This window comes from Triplophysa rosa, linkage group LG21 (assembly GCF_024868665.1).
Source record: "Triplophysa rosa linkage group LG21, Trosa_1v2, whole genome shotgun sequence".
Taxonomy (NCBI): Eukaryota; Metazoa; Chordata; class Actinopteri; order Cypriniformes; family Nemacheilidae; genus Triplophysa; species Triplophysa rosa.
The window spans coordinates 20,567,064-20,590,142 of record NC_079910.1 but is presented as its reverse complement, the minus strand read 5'-3'; the positions used below and the strand labels follow the sequence as shown (position 1 = coordinate 20,590,142).

Here is a 23,079-nt window from a genome sequence, read left to right as displayed (position 1 = left end):
GTATATATAGGGGTCATTGTGTCAAAATGATTGATGGTGACCCTTGACCTTTGCGGGGGGGGTTGAATTACTTCCGGACCACCCACGTTGTGAGGGCCCGCCCCCTTTGCGTTGACCTTTGACCGTATCCGCCCCATTGTGAGGGACTGCCCCCTTTGTGTTGAACTTTTGCCGTTTGACAGTACCTGTCCACGTCGTGAGGGATTGCCCACGTCTGGAGTTGAACTCTTGAACTTTTGCCCGTAGGGTTACCGAACATTTTTCTCTCTTTTCCGGAGATCATGTTTGGACATGTTTTTATGAGGTTGACACGTATCTTATGCGTGAATAAATAAAGCAACGAGTGATTAAATAAAGGCATGAATAAGTAAATAAAACAATAAATAGGCGAATAAGTGATTAAAGAAAGAATTGGTTATATAAGTGATTAAATAAATAATGAATACGCAAATAAACAAAGCAAGTAATGAATAAGTAAATAAACAAAGCAAGGAATGAATAAGTAATTAAATAAAGCATTCTATATATATATATATATATAGGCTGTGATAAAACTGTGGTAAAACTTACGTTGGTTGAAAGATCACATTCCTGCCGTTATACTGAAAGGACTGTTTCAGACATTCCAGCGTTGCAAACACACCGACTCGTAAATCGTCGTGACGTTTAAGCGGTACGTAATACAGAGTTTTCATCCGGCAGGGCGACAGCGTCGGACATTTTATTAAATAAAGGCATGAATGAGTAAATAAAACAATAAATCGGCGAATAAGTGATTAAAGAAAGAATTGGTTATATAAGTGATTAAATAAATAATGAATACGCAAATAAACAAAGCAAGTAATGAATAAGTAATTAAACAAATAAACAAAGCAAGGAATGAATAAGTAATTAAATAAAGCATTCTATATATATATATACAGTATATATATATAAGCGGTACGTAATTCAGAGTTTTCATCCGGCAGGGCGATAGCGTCGGACGTTTTAATCGGGTATGATTTGTTTTACATCCCTAGCGTNTGTCTATGTCTATGTGTGTTAGTACGTGTGCATATTGTGTGTGTGGCGTGTTTTGTATGTGGGTATGTCTGTCTTCTGTGTTTTCAACTTTTTCTTGTTTTTGCAGGTACAACTTTAATTGTTTTGCTTATAGTCAATATGTCTTATGTACAGCTGCTTTGTAACAATGAAAATTGTAAAAAGCGCTATATAAATAAAGTTGAGTTGAGTTGAATTATCACGCAAAACATCAGCACCAATATTTCACCAGCCCACGCTCTGACACAGTAGTCACGTCCAAGCTCACGCTCTGCGACAGCAGACACCAGCCCACACTCTGTCCCAGCCCAAGCTCTGTCAAAAGCCCGTACTCTGTCCCAAGCCCACGCTCTGTCACAAGCCCACGCTCTGCCGCTGCAGACACAAGCCCACGCTCTGCCGCTGCAGACACAAGCCCACGCTCTGCCGCTGCAGACACAAGCCCACGCCCTTGTCCCAAGCCCTGTCGAAAGCCCACACCCACACTCTGTCCCATGCCCGCACTCTGTCCCAAGCCTATGCTACATATTACACCCACTCCCGTTCCCAAGCCATATGCTACATCGGCAGACTCAAGCCCTGTGCCTTTTGGGGGGAATGCGTTACCCGGCTGCTGTCCGGCATCATGCGCCTTTGGGGGGTACACAGGGTTCGGGCCGATTCCAAGCTCAGCAATCGCAGCTGATCCGCATCATCATGACTTCGACCCTATCAGACCCAGCGAACTATTCAATAAATAGGTAACCGTCTTACCTGCACTTTTTCAGTCTTCGACAACCCTCCACCACCCCGTCTCCTCTCCCCGAACTACCTTTTCTCGCAGGACACCGGGGGGACACAGGGTTCGGTCCGGTTCCGAGCTCGGCGCACTCCCCTCATCAAGGGGGAGTGATCCGGGTTCAACAGGAACCGGCGAGCTCGAGGCCCGCCCCCCCTGGACAGCACGCCAAACAAGCATACCCTCGCTACTCCTGCTACCATCAATATTATCTGCATAGGCGAACTAGTGAAACGTCAGTAATGAACATACTGTGTTTTTATCCATCGCTTGATGGATGAAATCAATGCATTAGATTATTCTTTTAGCCTAATAATTCCTTTTTCATTAATGAAGTAGCCTAATTTTCGATTTAAACAGCACAGTATATAATTTCTAATAAAACCACACTGTGTGTAGGCCTACCTCAACATCAGACATTATAGATATTGAAATATAACCAATGACTTCAACACAATATTTAAAGCAGATTTTTATTGACGGAAGAATAAACATTTAATTATCTTCAGGCTAACAATATTCTTGTCTCACCACAGAAGTATATCGCGGCTCCGTCTTTAGCTATAACAATCAAAAGCCCTGAGTTTCAGTCCTTACATCGTGGTCTGTTGATTTAGATGTGTCAAATCAATCGAAAATCACGAAAATACAAGTTTACTCTCAAATCTGTACGTTTTTAAATAAAAAAATAAACCGCTAAACTAATGTGTTAGTGGGTGAGGTAAAATGAAATGACCATTAATATTTAAATGACGGGAGTGCGCGGCAGAGCGGAGAATGCACGTGCTCGAGCGCACACACATACAGTAACAGACAACCACACTAAAGAAATACACATGGATATATACAGGTGCTGGTCATATAATTAGAATATCATCAAAAAGTTGATTTATTTCACTAATTCCATTCAAAAAGTGAAACTTGTATATTATATTCATTCATTACACACAGACTGATATATTTCAAATGTTTATTTCTTTTCATTTGATGATTATAACTGACAACTAATGAAAATCTCAAATTCAGTATCTCAGACAATTAGAATATTACTTAAGACCAATACAAAGAAAGGATTTTTAGAAATCGTGGCCAACTGAAAAGTATGAACATGAAAAGTATGAGCATGTACAGCACTCAATACTTAGTTGGGGCTCCTTTTGCCTGAATTACTGCAGCAATGCGGCGTGGCATAGAGTCGATCAGTCTGTGGCACTGCTCAGGTGTTATGAGAGTCCAGGTTGCTCTGATAGTGGCCTTCAGCTCTTCTGCATTGTTGGTTCTGGCATATCGCATCTTCCTCTTCACAATACCCCATAGATTTTCTATGGGGTTAAGGTCAGGCGAGTTTGCTGGCCAATTAAGAACAGGGATACCATGGTCCTTAAATCAGGTACTGGTAGCTTTGGCACTGTGTGCAGGTGCCAAGTCCTGTTGGAAAATGAAATCTGCATCTCCATAAAGTTGGTCAGCAGCAGGAAGCATGAAGTGCTCTAAAACTTCCTGGTATACGGCTGCGTTGACCTTGGACCTCAGAAAACACAGTGGACCAACACCAGCAGATGACATGGCACCCCAAACCATCACTGACTGTGGAAACTTTACACTGGACCTCAAGCAACGTGGATTCTGTGCCTCTCCTCTCTTCCTCCAGACTCTGGGACCCTGATTTCCAAAGGAAATGCAAAATTTACTTTCATCAGAGAACATAACTTTGGACCACTCAGCAGCAGTCCAGTCCTTTTTGTCTTTAGCCCAGGCGAGACGCTTCTGATGCTGCCTGCTGCTGACCAACTTTATGGAGATGCAGATTTCATTTTCCAACAGGACTTGGCACCTGCACACAGTGCCAAAGCTACCAGTACCTGGTTTAAGGACCATGGTATCCCTGTTCTTAATTGGCCAGTAAACTCGCCTGACCTTAACCCCATAGAAAATCTATGGGGTATTGTGAAGAGGAAGATGCGATATGCCAGACCCAACAATGCAGAAGAGCTGAAGGCCACTATCAGAGCAACCTGGGCTCTCATAACACCTGAGCAGTGCCACAGACTGATCGACTCCATGCCACGCCGCATTGCTGCAGTAATTCAGGCAAAAGGAGCCCCAACTAAGTATTGAGTGCTGTACATGCTCATACTTTTCATGTTCATACTTTTCAGTTGGCCAAGATTTCTAAAAATCCTTTCTTTGTATTGGTCTTAAGTAATATTCTAATTTTCTGAGATACTGAATTTGGGATTTTCATTAGTTGTCAGTTATAATCATCAAATTAAAAGAAATAAACATTTGAAATATATCAGTCTGTGTGTAATGAATGAATATAATATACAAGTTTCACTTTTTGAATGGAATTAGTGAAATAAATCAACTTTTTGATGATATTCTAATTATATGACCAGCACCTGTATATGATTGTATTTTCATTTAGCTTAACTAGTTGATTATTTTCAGCCATTAAAGATCACATTTATTAATTTCATTTGGTCTGTATAACATATGTTAATGTGATTTCTGTATTGCACATGTCACTGACGTTTACCAGTTTTGACTATTTTTACCATTAAAAAAGAACCAAAAAAGAACCATCAGGGAACGTTATTTTCTGGTTGCAAAATAATAACCAAAAAAGAACCATCAGGGAACGTTATTTTCTGGTTGCAAGATAATAACCAAAAAAGAACCATCAGGGTACGTTATTTTCTGGTTATTTTCTGGTTGCAAAATAATAACCAAAAAAGAACCATCAGGTAACGTTATTTTCTGGTTGCAAGATAATAACCAAAAAAGAACCATCAGGTAACGTTATTTTCTGGTTATTTTCTGGTTGCAAAAAAATAACCATCAGGGAACGTTGTTTTCTGGTTATTTTCTGGTTGCAAAAAAACAACCAATAAATAACTATCAGAGATATTTTTAGGGTTATTTTTTAAAAACCAGCCTGCAACGTTCTGGGAGTGTTATTTTCTGGTTGCAAAAAACAACCTGAAAAGAACGTTCTTAGAACGTTATTTTTGGTTCCCAAATAACCAAAAGGGAACCAAAAACTAACGTTAAGGGAATGTACCGTGTTTGCTGGGCAGTCACTCTGTTCTAATAGTATATTTTCTTTTTGTGTTTTGCGATTTTCGTATAATTTGAGTTTCTGATTTGTATTTATGTTTGTTTGTTATTTGTTTTATGTATTCTCTGGGTGAGCCTTGAGCTGCCAGTGGAGAGAGTTGCCAGGAGTGGCCCCGTAGCAGTGAGGCCATTTTAAGTGTTTTTCGCTGTTTTGAATTCAATGTGTGAATAAACTGTTTTACTTTTACACGATACCTGTGTTTTCTGCCTACCTTTAACTACAAGAGAAGCGAACCTGTGTGACCTAATAACAAACTTTTAAGGTTTATATCTATTTCCTATGTGAAACCTTCCCAGGTGGCGTAGTCGGATCTTCTACAAGTAGATGAACTTGTGTTTTGCGTGTTAGCCTGTACTGTTCTCCCTCGCCACACATTGGCAGGGTGTCGGTCGAATCGTACAAAAAGGCCGCTTGGCCACTTTATCAATCCGACGCATCTGGTCGGAACCATAACCTTATTTGGAAACTTGGTGGGAGGAGTCGGAGTTCTGCACGTGCAGACTTTATAGCTTTCCGTCACCGGAGTAACCATATGGATAAGCAATATGTTTTGAATTTACATAGTTCTTTATACTAAAATATAAAATATTTGACCATTATTTTGTTGTTAAAGTTGTAATGTGTTATACTATTTAGGTTTTGAAACGTTCTTGCATTATGAACTTGTAATTTATCATCATGTTAACATGGCCTGTTTGGGGTGAGCCGCGCTAAACTGTAAGTAACGTTAAATGTTAAAGCCGTTTTAGTTGTTTAAAACAGCCACTTGCTGCATCAATCAAGTGTTAAACATTATAATTGTCGAATTTTTAAGATAGGCGTGTGGTTATTTCAATTAGAAATAAAACCACAAAACAGTTTGTTCGAGCGAGGATGCTATGGTGTTTTACAGCAAATAGCAAACAATTACTAAATGGTATCTTTTTTTTTAACAAAGCCTGTACGGCAATCATTGTTAGTTTCCTATATATAACGTTAGAGCAGTATTTAGGTGAGCATCAGTGTGTGGCAAGTAAGTTATGCAAACACTCGTTGCTATGCAAGCTGTGAACGTTGCCGAGTTATGAATGACAGTGCCCTGATAGCACGCATACATCTGTGAGACGTCTATTTGATGTCTGCCTTTGGTTGTTTGCTCAACTGCAAGACATCTCCGAGATGTCTGCTGCAGATGTCATATAGACCTCTAGAAGATGTCTGTAAGATGTTTATGATTTAGAATGGCCGTAAAACTGCCATTTTTAAGATCTTTATCAGACGTTTCCACATATCCATCAGTCGTTTTCCAGATATCCAGATCTTTAGCAGACATCTTACAGGCGTAGCAAACAACCATTGAAGCAATGTTAATAATTAATTGCAGGTGCAAAATTCAATGCAATTAATGTAGAAAAAATGTTGACATTTCAACAAACCACCATTTTTGTGATGAGTGTTTGTTTTAGTTGAGCTCTTGACTTTCATTAAGTCAACTCTTTCAATGCTTCTGATGGCATATCAATAAGAACACTTTGTATTGATAAAGAAAGGGATATATTGAAAATGTTAATTTTGAGCAGTTTGCTTTATAAGAAAAATGTCAAGCAGAAATAAAATTGAGATACTTCATGAATTACATTGAGGTTGAACCTTTCTTTATTCATGTGAGTATCCTGGTTAAAAAGTGTTAAATTATTGTGACAAAATAAACACAATCGATTACTAACACACTTAGACATCAACACTCATCATACAAACCTCAACAGTGGTAACAATCATCAAACAAATTCAGATAAACAGATCATCTGCAATGCATGCTGGGAGACATGAATGAGTTTTGTACTATGATGTTACCAAGCATGCATTGCAGCATGAAGCTTTCTTTTGTTGATTGTCACCATTGTTGAGTTTCATACACGGATTCCTTATGTTTCATTGATTTATTAGTTTAACCTTTTTTTAAAATATATTGTTAATTTCTAATATACAGTCATAACACTGTTGTAAATTCACATTGCAGTATAACACCATATTAACACATTAATGACACGCAGAACTACTTTACCAACTTCACAGTGATCACCACACAACGTATGAATCACCATCATTACCTGCTCCCACTGGATTTTGCCTGTACTTGACACAACAAACGTGTTTGAAGACACATTGATGGCCAAAGAAAACCTAATTCCACACTGCAAGAGTCACGACCCCAACTAAAGCAAACACTGATCACAATAATGGTGGTTTGTTGAAATGTCCACATCTTTAAAAAAAATGTGCAGGTTCAAAAGTGATATTGATACAAAGCAATTATAGTTTTTACATTAATTCAATGGTTACTTGCTATCAGGGCAGGTACGTCTGTAAGATGTCTGCTAAAACATCTAATAAACATCTTAAAAATGGCAGTTTTACATCCATTCTAAATCAAACATCTTACAGACATCTTCTAGAGGTCTATATGACATCTGCATATCTGCACATCTCAGAGACGTCTTGCAGATGAGCAAACAACCAAAGGCAGACATCAAATAGACGTCTCACAGATGTACACGTGCTATCAGGGTGTAGTTTATACGTTAACCAAAAGCAAGTGCACTGTACTCTGGCCAAGCACTTGCGTAACTGTTCAACCATTAACGTTAACTCCCTGCTTAACTAAGCGAGATTGTCTTTATGAAGCTCGTATGCTAAATGAACACTCAGGTTAGTTATGCGTTTACTTATTCATCATTGTCTCTATATGTTGCCAGGTTTTTGTTTGTACCTGAAACTTGGAGCACCTCTTCAGCTCAGTAATGCAAGTAAAAAGTTATCAAATAAGTTTAACTGTATATTTATTGCAATTAAATGTATATGCTGCTATAAACACAGATGGTCACTGTTGTGCTTAATACATTGGCCTACATGTTGTTCAATTTCTGACTGTGATTAAACGTAAAAAACAGCGATTGTTCTAATTGTCTCAGGTTTTGTTCGGGGGAGACCAAGGGCCCGTTTCAATAAAGAGGTTCAACCAACTCTAGGTTAAACCTTGAACTTGAAATTGGAAACTTCGAGTTTTTGGTTTCAGAACAGCTGATTTGAGTTAGTTCAATTTACCCTGGGTTAGTGCACCACGACTATAAAAAGCCATCATCAATGGAGCTCCGATATTACGATTCACCATGGCAACGGCACCAAAAAAAGCAACATGGCAGCAGAAAGCACTTGAGAGTGAGGCACACTTTCCACTCTGCATACAGTGGATTTACTGATGTCCTGAAAATGACTTAAGTTTAAATTGATAAATGTACCAATAAACAAACAAATTAATCATTAAATGAACGAAACAACAGAAATAATAAAAAAAAATTGTGTTTTCACTCGCCATGAGTGCTCTAGTAACGCCAATGAGACGTCATGGTGTATAGGACACCTGTAGGGCATCAGATTCTCGTGCAAAATTAGACTGATCGCCGGTTTGAACCCTGCTCGGAGCAGATTTCAGTTGGAATGGCTGCACGTCGAAATGACTTGTTTATACCTTTATCGCTTCATTTCTGCATGCATGTCTGTATTTATTCATGCACTTTATTTATACACTTTATTGAGTCATTTCTCATCATCCATAGAAAATTATGCTCTGATGTAATACACATACGATGGCTGATGTTATTGATGTAAGGATGGATGAGATATATTTTGATATATCTACTTCACTGTAAAGAAAAACGGTACAGTTTTAATAAAAATGCACAGGGAAATGACAAAATCCCACTCGGGTCCTAAATTGCTCTCCTGAAATCAAAGTACATTCCAATGAATGAATGCAGCCTCTTCATGAATCCTCTATAAAAGCACATATGACATATAAGTCACTGAGATGGTCTCTGTGTGATCAAAATGCGTGCCATGAATGACTGTACTAATGAATGAATGAATGAGTTACACCACTTGCGCTTTAAAAGGGGGATGAGATGGAAAGAAACTCTGGGTTTACCAAAGAAAACCTGCTCCCGAACAGGTTAGGTTCACAGAGTAAGTTACTATGGTTACTGACTCTGAGTATAGGTGACCTCTCCTTTAGAAACGGGCTTGAGTTACCCCGCTTTCTTGGGTTTGACATACCTCACATTCTGAAACGGAAAACCCAGAGTTTCCCTCATTTCAGGGTTAATATACTCAGAGTTTTCACTAAACCTCCTTTCTGAAACGGGCCCCTGGAGGCAGTGTTTATCCAGTACACAGACAATGATGAGGAATGGAGGGCCATCTCCAGTACCGAAGTTGTTCTGAACAACCGCTTCATCGGAGTGTTCTGGCACAGGAGCAGAGACCGAGTCAGACCCAGGCCAACAGTGTCACGGTTTCGGTGGAAAGAACCCAATTGCAGGCAGCAGCGGTGGAACACAATTTTTAATAATAAAGAACAAAAACACAACGATGGGGGACAGACAAGGTAACTAAAAATATATCAAAAGGTAAACCAAAAACTTCCCACGGGGGGGTAAAAATAAACTAACAAAACCAACTGGCGACACAACGTCTAAATGAAAAAGCAAGGCAACATTCTTATTCCCTGATTGCGCTTTAGGGTGCGGAGTTCTGGAGGACTTAGGGGGGAAGTCCTGGGGGGGACAAGGATGGGCGCCGGCTGGACAGGGCTTGACGCCGGCTGGACAGGGCTTGACGCCGGCTGGACAGGGCTTGACGCCGGCTGGACAGGGCTTGACGCCGGCTGGACAGGGCTTGACGTCGACTGGAGGGCCGGCTGGACACGGGACTGGACACCGGGCAGGATACCGGCCGCACCGGACTGGACACGGGACTGGACATCGGGCAGGATACCGGCCGCACTGGACTGGACGTCGGCTGGATCACCGGCTGGGACGTCAGCTGGATCACCGGACTGGACCAGTCAGCCGACCACCCGCATGGTGGTCGGCTGAAGAAAGGATGTAACGGGTACGGCTGGCTCCGGCTGGGATTCCTTGGAGGTGGACTCGTCTCCCCCGCTTGCCAACGAGGCTGGGGGACGGTGAGGCTGCAGGGGATGAGGAGAGCGGTGGGGCGTTCCCCAAGGTGAGGGTGCCTACAGCGCAGTCCTCCGGGATGGACACCAGACCGGAACGAGAGGAGTCCTGACGGCAGCTGGAAGAGGAGCCTTGGACCAGCTGCAGCCGCTCCACCAACTTGGGAAACGGCTGATAAATCAACTCCTCCCGCTCCGGAAAAGGTGGAGGGTTGTCCATCCCGGCCACCAGATAGGCACAAACCAGCACCTCGGGGACGGAGGCCCTCCTGGCCTCGACCTTCCGGGCATAGTCCTGCAGAGGAAGACGGCGCTGGGCCGGGAACGGGCCACCTCCAGCGTGTGACTGGGAGGCTATCGACTCCCACCTCACCAGGTTGGAGGTGCAGGACCACCGGGGAGTGGTTGCGGCGTCCATGGCTGCCTACTGGGTTCGTTTGTGGCTCTTTCGTTCTGTCACGGTTTCTGTCACACAATTGCAGGCAGCAGCGGTGGTGAAGGGGTTAAACACAATTTTTAATAATAAAGAACAAAAACACCCACGATGGGGGACAGACAAGGTAACTAATAAACTAACAAAACCAACTGGCGACACAACGTCTAAATGAAAAGCAAGGCAGGACAAGGCGAGACAAGACAAGGGTATCCACAAACAGGTAATCCACAGGGTAACGCAACATGCAAGGCCTAAGGCACATGACAAGGAAACATTACAAACACAATGAAAGAGCACAGGACAATGAAACATGAGGGCATTAAATAGGGAGGACAAACGAAGGATAATTAACGAGGGGCAGGTGAGAAACATAAGATACGGCAGGGAAGCAATACAGGAAGCGAGAGGGCGGGGCCAATGACAAGACACGAGAAGGCACATGGAATGTCAAAAAGGTAAACACCCCATGGCTTCTCACACTAAACATAAAGGCTCTGTCCCGATCCTGCCACACGACTAGAAAATCTTGAACAAGAAGGCAGGACCGTGACAAACAGCATCCTACAGCACATAAGGTCTGATGCCCTTTCGATGCTTTATATTGATATATTTATACCTGGAGTAAAACGAATGTAGCACTAGCCATAGTCCAATGCTGACATTGTGTTGCTCTTTCTCTCTGCATACTGTACATAAAGTTAATCTGTCAAAAGCAGTGAGTGGTTTTCATTTTGTCTAACATTATTTTGAATAGCAGCAGGTTTATTAGGCTGCATTTACCGTTTAAAATCACGATTATTTGTACACTGTAATAACAAGATCTATCAGAATAGATAAGTTCGGTTTGATCTGAATTTAAGAGTTCATTGTTATAGTTATACTTCATTTAGGGGCGGTTTCCCGGACAGGGCTTAAGCCTAGTCCTAGACTAATTTAAATGTTAGAAGTGTCTTGATCGAAAACAACTTGCACTGACATAACTTAAAATATATGAGTGCGATTGTTTTGTCTCAAGATGCAGGCCTGTAGTTGTTTGTAAAATAAGTTTTTTAAATTGACTTCAATATTCTAATTTAACTAAGGCCTAGTCAGAGGTGGGTAGTAACGCGCTACATTTACTTCGTTACATTTACTTGAGTAACATTTTGGAAAATATGTACTTTTTAAGTAAAATTAAAAGTGTGTACTTTTACTCTTACTTGAGTAAATTTCTAATAGAAAATCTGTACTTTTACTTAGTTACATAACTTACATTGCGTGACGTTCCTTCGTTCCTTCATTTTAAAATATGCTTTTTTAAAAGCGTTGTTTATTTCAAGGTTGTCGTCTCTTTTTACGGGCATTCCCGAGTGATCGATTCGTTTGAGTCGATTCTTTTGAAAGCATTAATTGAACAATGGGCAAAACCATTTGAATAGGCTAATGAATCAGTTCAAATGAAGCTCAAAAAAAGATTTACGCACCACTTGGAGGGCAGACTCATCTTTGTTGCAGAAAAGAAGAGCAAACGAAACGCCAGGGAACAGTCAGAAAGTAAATGAACAGTACCTTTACAAAACATAGGTGCACGAAAAAGTGGCCTACCTCCACACAACACGCAGGACATATAACCCTGCAGAGATAACAGCATATCGTCACAAAACCACAAGTTTGACCATAAGCAGACAGGTAATAAAATCTTACCTACTACACAGAGAGCAGACTTTATGCCACGTGAAATACAAGCTTCTTGACGCACAACAAGAACAAACCTAAGAAGCAGAGAACTTTAGGCACTTTAGGGCACGGACGTCCATTTCACCTCTATTTTAAGGAATATGGAAATGCTCACCCGCCAGTCGCTGTATCGCTCACACATCATGTTTTTCACGTCTCCTTTGTAAGAACTGTGCATTTTCTTGATCGTTCGCAGCACGATCTGAATCATCTGAAGCAGGATTACTCACTCCTCGTAGCGTGAAACTTAAGAACACGCAGAACACAAAGCGTTGGATGAAGTGGATATTAATCTATATCTATACAATCAAAACTGCAAATGTGTCATATTGTTTGCCAGCAATGATAAATGCCCGCCATTTGCGCGCACCCGCGCGACCTGTTCGTCAGACACAGCAACATGCGCGCAACCTGTTAGACACAGAGACGTGGGCTTGCAAAAATATACATTTGAAGAACAGAAGGAAGAAAACTTGTTGATGGGCGTGTGGTTCACTGTTTACTGTTTGTTTACAAGTAAGAGCGTTTCACAACACACACGACACAACACGAGAATACATTAAATTTGTTCAAAAATGTGTATTTCATTTAAGAGAGCACTGCAGATATTCTAGATCATTTTAGGAAATGCTCTGAGTTTAGTTCATGCTTTAGTTTGACAAACTACATTGACATCAGGACTAGATGAAATTGACAGAAATGCTTGTCTCTTCTGTGTTTGTCTATTCTTTAGTCTCTCTAGTATATTGCAAAGATATCTGCTTATGATAATACAAATATTAATTAAAATGTAATATTAAAATATTGGCGTTAATATTAATTTTATGTAGTAGGCCTATATAATCAGATACAAAGTAACTAGCTACTCAAGTAGTTTTTTCATTGCATACTTTTTTTACTCAAGTAAATTTTAAAATAGTGACTTTTACTTTTGTAACAATTTCTCAAGTTACTCGTACTTTTACTTGAGTAAAGATTTTGGCTACTCTACCCACCTCTGGGCCTAGTCCTGATTTAAGATAATCCTTGTCCGGGAAACCGCCCCTTAATGTTTAGAATGTTAGCGCAGTGTTAGTCTAATGTTGCTTGTGAAATCCACATTCCTGCAGAGTTTAGCCCTGACCCAAATAAAACACCTGAACAAGCGTAATCAAGGACTTAATGCAGCGCTGCGCAGATTGACTGTGTTAAGTGACCCGAGAGCGATTCATGTCGAGACCGCTCCAAGTCCAGACCGCTCCGTATGCTTTACAATCGCTCTCGCGATACTTTGTCATATGCAAATTAATCTGCACTGTGCCACATAAAGACATTGATTACGCTTGTTCAGGTGTTTTTTTACTACCATGTTATTAAGTAAAACGAAGCACCTTTGACAGTTTGTAGTTGTAACGGGGGTATAAAGTGATGCCTTTTATTCAGGTGTGCAATTATTATTAAACAGGTTGTCTTTAACAGGAAGACCGATAGGTTGAGTGACTCCAGAGAGACCAGCACCACTTCCACTTGTAACACGGCTTGAAGAATTTATTGCAAACCTTGTGTAATGAATCCATAAGATAACTTGATACGAAGAATTCTGTGAACTAAAACAAGGCAACACACGCAGTGAGGTCTCGTCCAACCATAAATCATGACGCGATCAGTCACAGAAAAAATGAAGCCAAAATGTCGGCTGACATTGTACCGATGACGTCATTTGGAGCTAGAGTCTGCTCCGTAGTGAGTGCAAGGTACAGCTGCGACATCAAGGTCCCACCCATACTCCCAGATGACTCCATCGTGAATGAAGAAATCATGTCACCACGCCTCCTTTTTATATTTCATAACTAACTTAAACTTTTTAGAAAAACAAACACTTGAACATCAGCGTTATAAGAACTTCCTAAAATGACAGAAACCATCTTTGGCAGAAATATATTTTAAGTGTAATTGGGTTTTTTCGTTTTGAGGACATCCCATTTATTTTTTATTCATTATGGAATGGGCAAGGTTAATGACCTATACTGCAGCCAGCCACCAGGGGGCGATCAAATAACTTTGGCTTCACTTTTCAGGACGTGTATGGCGCGCATGGTTTTGACATGCGTGGTGTGTTGTTGACGACTGTCATTCAACTAAATTCATCAATGACCACGTTTACATGGACCACAATAATCCAATATTAACACGACTAAGAGAATACTCTGATTAAGAATGGACCATGTAAACAGAGATTTTTGATTAGCTTAATCAGTCTAAACTCATAACCGTAGTAAACAAATCGAATTAAGACGGGTGGAGTACTCCTATTTTAGTTGCATTATCGAAGTGCGGTATAGACATGTACACACCTTAAATCGCACTATTACCGGCGCATAGTAACTTTCGCGGCACTTTGCGACAGGTTACACACACGCACGGCAGTGGACAGCAGTTTCGTTTTACGGCAAACAACATGGCTTCATGCAAGAAAGCACATTTTTGGTCCGAAAGGGAAACAAGAAAGATGCCAACAATTCTAGAAAATAAATGAAACGCCAAAAACTGTAAGTGGTACCATGGCGAAGACGAACTGTTTGTTGAGGCATGAAATTATGGAGAGAACAGCGAACGGCGTCGCTTAGGGACGTAATGACGTATGCCACTAATCGAACTATGTAGTGTAACATGTAAAACGGCAACATGAAAGGTATATTCTTAAAGCAACTCATGTAAACACCTTAATCCTAATATTAGTTTACTCAGAATAAGGCAAATAATTTGATTACTGACGTCCATGTAAACGTGGTCATTGATACACCTGAACTGGTATTCACAAAGAACCTTTGCATGCCTTACCTGAAATGATCACTGGAGTGAAATGTGGCCACTAGATCAGCTTTGTGTAGGCTAAAAATAATGTACACAGTTTTCATCAAAATGTTAAGCATATTTATTTGTTTATAATTTAAAATCTTAAAACTGATTTGCAGAACAGTGAAAAATGAAAACATTTCGAAACAACATAGTACCACACCGTGAACCATGAACATTAACATTGAACATTAAAAAAAGAAAACAAACACTGCCGACACACAGATAAAGGAGCACAAACTGTAAAAGGAGTGCTGGGAAATACAAAAATCACATGCATCATATCTCTTGAGAGTCTTTGATGGGGCAGCTGGACAGCACAGAGTCACATGTCTCCAATAAAAGCGTCTGGCAGCACACACAGATGTCCTGACTGTACCAGTTGCGCATAGCCATGCTGTGAACAGACGTCGACCTCAGCCCGCAGGACACCAGAACCAGAGGGATCCTGTGACATCAATCGACTTTCTGCATTACATCTTTATAATATGGCTTAGTACGCTTCATAAACTTCGCAGACAAGGAATCCTTTCTAGAACCAAATCAACTGCGTAGCTGCGATGTCTATTAGACATGAGCTGTGTGATCAAATTTGGTGCAGGGATGCTTACCAGGCTGAATCCCAGGACCAGCGTTCAGTCCAGAAATTTCTCTGGCTTTGCTCACCATCCTTCATCACAATTTGCTTAAAGAAGCTGAGTGGAAGATTTACGCACCACTTGGAGGGCAGACTCATCTTTGTTGCAGAAAAGAAGAGCAAACGAAACGCCAGGGAACAGTCAGAAAGTAAATGAACAGTACCTTTACAAAACATAGGTGCACGAAAAAGTGGCCTACCTCCACACAACACGCAGGACATATAACCCTGCAGAGATAACAGCATATCGTCACAAAACCACAAGTTTGACCATAAGCAGACAGGTAATAAAATCTTACCTACTACACAGAGAGCAGACTTTATGCCACGTGAAATACAAGCTTCTTGACGCACAACAAGAACAAACCTAAGAAGCAGAGAACTTTAGGCACTTTAGGGCACGGACGTCCATTTCACCTCTATTTTAAGGAATATGGAAATGCTCACCCGCCAGTCACTGTATCGCTCACACATCATGTTTTTCACGTCTCCTTTGTAAGAACTGTGCATTTTCTTGACGTCAACAATAGTTGTGAGAACTGCCCCCTTTTTACTCCCCTTAACCTTCAAATGTTAATATGAACAGCATAAAAAAAAAATAACGAGCAGACATTTTTTGACATTTGTTTTTGTAGTCTCTGGCTGCAACCCGGTATCACGCCGAAGCGTGTAACAGACACGCTGGTCCACTTGAGAAAGCTTGTCAGTGTTACGCTTTGCCTCCTATAGGCGTGAAAATGACACTCGTGTATAAAGGTGGAATAACATTAGCAGAAGGGGGCGATTTTCCCATGCAACTACCTAACGTAATTTGCCATCATGACATGTACGGGTGTGATTTTTATTTAATCTAACATGGTATTTTACATTTATGCATTTGGCAAACGCTTTTATCCAAAGCGATACATTTTATATTTTGCACCGCTAACACAATGCCCTACCACTGAGCCACAGGAACAACGTATTTTGAGTACGTTTATTACTTTGCGTGCACACTTTAGACACATTTTATCAAGTAACCCGACCCGAGCCCACCCCTAAACCTAACATTTTGTATATTAAAGGAGCTGTACGTGACGTTGACACGTAGCGGTTGAGCTTGGTATCACAGTCCAAATTCAAAATATTTGCAAAGGTTTTTCCCCGCCACTCCTCCTCCTCAAACTCGATGCTCACAGGAGTTGCCAGACACTTACAGGAGTGTATTGGAAAGCATCAACTCTTACACTAAGTTTATCTGATAATTTAAGCTAGACGGAAGATAGACATTATCATTAATAGCGCTGTCAATATGGATATTTCTCTTAAACAAACGCATGGATTCGCTTCAGAAGACCTTTGTTAAGACTACGGAGCCGTGTCGAGCAGTTCTTTGATCGATGGATGCCCTTTTTGAAGCTTCAAAAAATTCATTCACTTCCATTCTACCAGGGTCCAGGGTCCACAATTATTGGTGCAATTATTTCAAGCGTTCCAAAGCCAAAGAACAGCGATCCCCTTCTCCATCCGCCATGAAACTCGGATCCGGTTGTGTACAATTTCAAAAACTGCCGCCGGAACGTCAGCTTCGATTGTGAAATGGCATTGTCTCTCGTGACTGGTTGCATCATTATGTTTCCTGACACGCATTTTCGAGTGGACCAGTGTGTCTATTACATGCTTTGGAGAATCGGCGTGATACCGGGTTGCTGGCAGATAAGTCATTGGTCTGAGACTTTACACTGACATCTACTTGTGTGGCTGCAGCATTGCGACAAAGCTTTTGGTTACTAATGCCACTGCAGACCAACCCTATTAGAAAGCTAATATAGAACCTGTGATATATTCATTCTGCAACCGGACTCACCTAATCATGTGACTTCGACGTAACGTATGCGTGTTTACTGTTTATAATACAGACAGACGTTATTTTAATAATTTCGTGTAAATATTGTTGTCTAAGGACATAACTCACCACTTTGAAGAGATCTCTGTTGCTGGCAAAAGATTTGGTCCGACGCTTTCCAGTGCAGACTTTTAAGTCTAGTGGAATTAAACACAACAGAATGTAACATACATCAGTATTTTTTCATTAGCATTTGGGAGAAATAATAAAGAAAACAAAGATATGACTGGTTTTGCGGACCAGGGTCACATAAGTAGCACGGGTATATTTGCAGCAATAGCCAACAAAACATTGTATGGGACAAAGTGTATAGATTTTTCTTTGATGCCAAAAATCGTTAGGATATTAAGTAAACGTCATGTTCCATGAAGATATTTAGTAAATTTCCTACCGTAAATATATAAAACCTTATTTTTGCGAGTGGATGCAGCAAAATCATGAACAAAAATGTCCGGAAACACGTCTACAAACTTCACTCGCTGCTGCCTGCTCTTTGGGAATGACCCACTCAAGTTAAGTATCCATGTAAAGCTTAGAATTTCAGCTTTCAGATTCATCCACTCTCCACAATGTCATTACAGTGGTAAGCCAATAGAGAGCAGGAAAACCAGTGGTGTAGTCTAGTTTTTTGTAGTGAGTTTACTCTGATCCCCCAGCCTACTCGGCTGTCCCCGATCGATAACACATGACCACCACCACACTCACCAAGGCATAGAGTATGCCTCTATATGTAATCAAGATCATTCTGAAAGATTTATTGCAAGCAAGATTTCAATAGCCAATGACAGCTGGGGGGACTTGCTGGTTTTGTTAATCACGGTCTAAATCAGTCAGTTAATTGTTATATTTAGCCTTAGATGGTATATGTATACAATCCCTAAAGCACAGGTTTTATCAGCTGGCAATTTTCAATGCACATTTGTGATCCATGTGAAAACCCAGCTATAAAGTCATTTATTTGTGATGTACTATTTCTACATAAACCCTGCTAAAAAAAAAAAACAGTATTACATCAATTCTAATGGCTTCCATTAAAATACCATTAATTACCACCATTTTTTTCTATTACAAAATAAAAAAATGTCTTTGGCATTAATGGGTGTTCTATTGATTCCCATCTGCATCTATTGTGTTTTGGGCAGGGTTCTATTATTTTTTCAGGAGGGCAACCAACATAATGTAAAGAACATTCTGTGAAAGTATAATCTTTAGATTTTGGCCGTGTCAAAGACTTACAGTAAATCATATTGAAATAAATGGCTAAAATCAGTCTCTGATGCTCGTCACTAATAACTAGATTTTTAGCTTAGTTTTAACACACTGTGTCACACTTATGTTTGCAAGTTACGTCTATTATTGACATTGATAGTTAACTATAATAATTAACAATGAACATTTGTGCAGTTTTATCAAGCACCCGTTGCACTTATAGATTGCTGGCAGTGTCTCTAGACTTACTTTCACAAGTCTGGCCAGGAGTTCTCATCTCTTATCATCTAAAACAATTATATAACCTACATTGTAGTATAAGTTTTCTCTCCATTTCTCCCTCATTTATTGATTCACCACACAAACTAACATGAATGATAACAAATATGCTCGTTTTATTAAAGACTACGCAGTAGTTTTAACAGTTATCAGCAGAAAGTATAATACACATGTGCGCAATTGCGACTCCAGGACACTATTGCGAGGGATGGGCCGCGTGCAGCGTCGCATGAGCCTCGTCGGGCTCATTTTCTGTAACACCTGCACGAAGCGGCAGTAGCTTCAGGGGCAGGCTTACAAAAACACTGAGAAATAGTGTAGTTTAAATGCTTGCCTTTCATGATCTCCTTTTGTTTCACATCTCCCGCTTGTACCAAGGCTATCCTGATTTTGCCAAGTGGTTGATGTCCTTAGGACAACATCATGTTGACCCTGGGATAACATTTGAATCAACCAATCAGATTTCAGAAATAAGTTTACAGTTTATTTTAAGTTTAATCTTACAACCAGGATTAGGTGCTTCTAGACCATTGTTTTTCACTTATTTCCCTCTGAATTTAGGGGTAAGTTATGGTTGGGGTGGGTTTAGGTTTTATTTATAAAAATGTTGTCCTTAGGTCAACAAAATATGTTGCCCTGAGGACATCAACCACTTGGCAAAATCAGATCGAGCGTTGCACCAATGGTCCAGAAGTCAGTGCGTCGCACTTTCCTGACAAAAAACGATGTTGTTACGTATCATTGTGCTTTTTTAAGTGGGTATACGGAAATTCTTGATATTTTCTAGTGGGTATATGGCGTATACCTGCGTATCACGTTGACCAGTAGTTCTCAAACTGGGGGCCCCCCCGAGATGGATCCAGGGGGACACAGATTTTGTGGCATTTTATGAAATATAGAAATTGATCATAGATTTTATGCAATCAAACATCAGAAAAATAAGACCACCAGACACAAGAATTGATGTTTCAGCATTGTATAACCGAATATGTTTTTGTTTAAATAAAAATGTTAAATGTAAGATTATAAGTCTTTATTTGGGGGGCCGCAAAGCGATGCACTCTACACAAAGGGGGCCTTACAACGAAAAAGTTTGAGAACCACTGACGTAGACTACACCACTGGGTAAAACAAACCCGTTTCTTCTTAGCAATAGACTGCTACAGCTGATGGACAACTTTACAGGCGATTTTCTCGATATTTTGATTTTCTTTGCAATTCTTTTTCAAACAGTTGCATCTCAGCCAAATATTGTCCTATCCTAACAAACCATACATCAATGGAAAGCTCATTTATTTATTCAGCTTTCAGATGATGTTTAAATCTCAATTTCGAAATATTGACCCATAAGACTGGTTTTGTTGTCCAGGGTTACAAATAATAATAGAAAAATCATTTGAATAGAAAAGAAATCTCAACCCTCTGCTAAATATATTTGGTGTCTAAATATTCTTGAAAGATAATCATATTTCTGTTAACAGACTCTCACCTGTAAAGTCTGTATCTTGTCTATGAGGAGCTTCCTGCACAAAGAGAAAAACAACGATAAATGGTCATATAATGTTATTTGTTGCATTTGTTTAAGTGCTGCAGTAATTCTAAAGCTCATACATCCCAATGCTTCCTCTGTTCAGTTGGCTTCAGATGAAAAGTATCTTCATTTTCTTCATTAACAGTCAAGCTGTTCGCTGTTTTGAATAACCACCAACAACAGTAACATTACTGTTTGAGTGAATTTCTTTGCAAAAACAAACATGTCACTGCATACCTAATGGACTCATTGATACACCCGCTATAGTAAGAAACTGTAAAATATTCTAAACTTAGCTGCCTGGAAAAATACCTCACTGAACATGATCAGTGACAATAAAAAACATGAAGAGGATTTTGTGCATTTACAGGGTAGAGCTCTGTTGTGTGCCAGACGTTTCCAATGGTCGGGAGAGCGAATCTCCTGCATAAGCAGCTCATGCAGACAGGTTTGCTCTTTGGGCTTCATTTCTATCTTACGCTCAGAGGCCTGAGGGAAAAAAAAGAATGAAACTTAATTTCTTCATTTCTGATCATTCAAAGAGAGAAAGGTTCAATGGGAATTGATTGCATGGTGACACGTGATTGGAGGGATGGGTTGAAAAAAGACGAAGTTTGTGACATCAACCAATGTAGCAGTTTATAAAAGTACTTTGAGGTGGAATAAGTTAGTTTTATAAAATACTAGAAACAGACAATCAATTGGAGACAAATGAATGGATTCATCTATGCGTTTTGCACCAGGCAACATGGATGAACATGATTTCTTTTTACCGGTCGTAGTTTGGGCCGTGAGCGGATGAATTCTAGAAGTGTCTGGTGAGGGTCTTGCTTTCTTTGGCCATTAACAACACTCTGTAAATATAACAATATACAGGCAGAGACAAAGGCATTTGATGCCAAAAACGAATACCAATACATACACACCGGGACAAACTAGAAAGTCATAACACGCACCTGAACTTTACGCAGCGTGTATCGCTTATGCTGGATGTCCAGCAGAAGCTGGTCGAACGGAGCGGTCTCCACTGGCGGGGGACTTTTAGTTACGTTCACACGCTTTGTCAATGGCCGCAGCATTACACCCCTGCTCAACTCATCCACCAGATCCTTCCATCCAGATACCTAAAGTGTGCCATGATGACCTTGTGTCATTGTCAATGCATGGCCTCTTTATGACGATGCAGAACATTCAAAAAGTGACATCTTTGCTTTTTATTCAAATTGACTTTTGAAGATGTATTAAACATTTTCTAGGTAGGATAGGCAATGCTAGCAGCTTCCATCCTAACTCTATATTAACAACAAATAACAATGTACATATTTCCGCCAAACTTTTTGTTTTTCTAAGCTTAAAACCCATACTCCCTGATATGCTGTAGTTTGCCAAATAATTTGTCCAATAAATTCCTTAAAAGTTTTGTACTAGACATCTCATTGTGTACCTGAGGGAGCATACTGAATATTGTACAGATATTCCCCGACCTCCCCAGACATCACTATTGGCCATTACTGCAAGAATAAATAAAAGCAATGTTTGTTGTACAGACCTTTTAAAATGGAAGCAATAAAACCCCCAGAAAGTTCTTCCTTTGTTTGTTTTTTTGCACTTACCAAATTTGTGGTCACTCTTGCAATAAAGTTGGGCTCCGATTCAATGGTTAGTTTCTGTAGACTCTTTTATAGCAGTTATCAGAATAAAAAACAGAAATGGACAACCGAGTCAAATGTCACTTCTATAATTATCAAACAATTACAAGAAGCAAAAAATCCCCAACATTAACTAACATCATGAATGCTGCATGCAGAATTCTCACCTTCCTAGATTGTTGAACCATCTGCAGATAATGGCACAACTCAATGGTGTCCAAGAAGAGAATGGAACACGTGTTCTTATAATGCTGCGCGGCCTGACCGGGATCATACAGCCGGTGCTTACAGACCTATCAAACAGATTGTCAGCCAGCTTCAGGCCGTTTGATACATTCAGTTCCACATTTGAGTAAACACTGCCGAGAAAGAGTGATGACATCACTACCTGGATGACATTAGAGACAGTATACATGGGCTTTGAGTCACAATAGCGGAGATTCACTTTGGTCATCTGACACACCAGGATCTCCAACGACTCGTTCAATTCGCGCTCAACCTGCATCTCCAGACCCCAGTCCAGACACGAGTAGATAAGACGACCCACAAACTCTACAGCCTATTAAGAGATTTTGCATTGGTACGTGCATGAATGCCAAAAAAGAACAAATGTAACTAAATGATTGCCAACCTGTTCCTCTGTCTCCATTACAGAATTTGCACCTACAGAGAAACAAATATTTAGCAAAATTAGCAGATAGTAAATTTATTACATGTTGACAAATGACAAGTCAGAGCTGAAATTCAGCCCGACTAAAGAAAAACCTTGCAATCCAGCCATAGGCATAATTTGCGGGTGGGACATGTCCCCACCACTTTTTAACTAAAGTCAAATGTGTCCCGAGCACTTTTTGGAAGAAATGAAAAAAATAAACTTATGGAAGGTGTGTATCAGGGGCCATTATAACATTTAACAACTTGTGGAAAACGAGTGCAGTGCCATACTTCATTTCACTCTATGAATCT

General features: G+C 40.2%; 1 protein-coding gene and 1 long non-coding RNA gene across 7 annotated transcripts in view; both read right to left on the bottom strand.

The window, feature by feature from the left end:
- Positions 1-10,185: 10,185 nt before the first annotated feature.
- LOC130545101 (uncharacterized) lies at positions 10,186-12,743 on the bottom strand. The gene is made up of 5 exons (XR_008961619.1): positions 12,204-12,743; positions 12,056-12,123; positions 11,957-11,984; positions 11,836-11,855; positions 10,186-10,401 (listed from the first exon to the last, which is right to left on the bottom strand). It is a non-coding gene; the product is annotated as an uncharacterized LOC130545101 (long non-coding RNA).
- A 1,875-nt stretch (positions 12,744-14,618) lies between these two features.
- ncoa6 (nuclear receptor coactivator 6) overlaps positions 14,619-23,079 on the bottom strand; it is an 87,404-nt gene continuing 78,943 nt past the window's right edge. For 2 of the 6 annotated variants that reach the window (XM_057319438.1, XM_057319439.1), the window contains 15 exons: positions 22,745-22,776; positions 22,502-22,672; positions 22,281-22,406; positions 22,078-22,140; positions 21,421-21,588; positions 21,238-21,318; positions 20,833-20,953; positions 20,545-20,621; positions 20,423-20,456; positions 17,515-17,582; positions 16,008-16,124; positions 15,860-15,927; positions 15,761-15,788; positions 15,535-15,659; positions 14,938-15,371 (listed from right to left, as the gene is read on the bottom strand). In XM_057319438.1, the coding sequence (XP_057175421.1) occupies positions 15,203-15,371; positions 15,535-15,659; positions 15,761-15,788; positions 15,860-15,927; positions 16,008-16,124; positions 17,515-17,582; positions 20,423-20,456; positions 20,545-20,621; positions 20,833-20,953; positions 21,238-21,318; positions 21,421-21,588; positions 22,078-22,140; positions 22,281-22,406; positions 22,502-22,672; positions 22,745-22,776 (1,448 nt within the window). In that variant the 3' untranslated portion in view covers positions 14,938-15,202. Of the gene's footprint in view, positions 15,372-15,534; positions 15,660-15,760; positions 15,789-15,859; positions 15,928-16,007; positions 16,125-17,425; positions 17,444-17,514; positions 17,583-20,422; positions 20,457-20,544; positions 20,622-20,832; positions 20,954-21,237; positions 21,319-21,420; positions 21,589-21,908; positions 21,976-22,077; positions 22,141-22,280; positions 22,407-22,501; positions 22,673-22,744; positions 22,777-23,079 lie in introns of those variants that run through there. The other 4 variants (XM_057319437.1, XM_057319440.1, XM_057319441.1 and 1 more) reach the window with 4 other exon arrangements.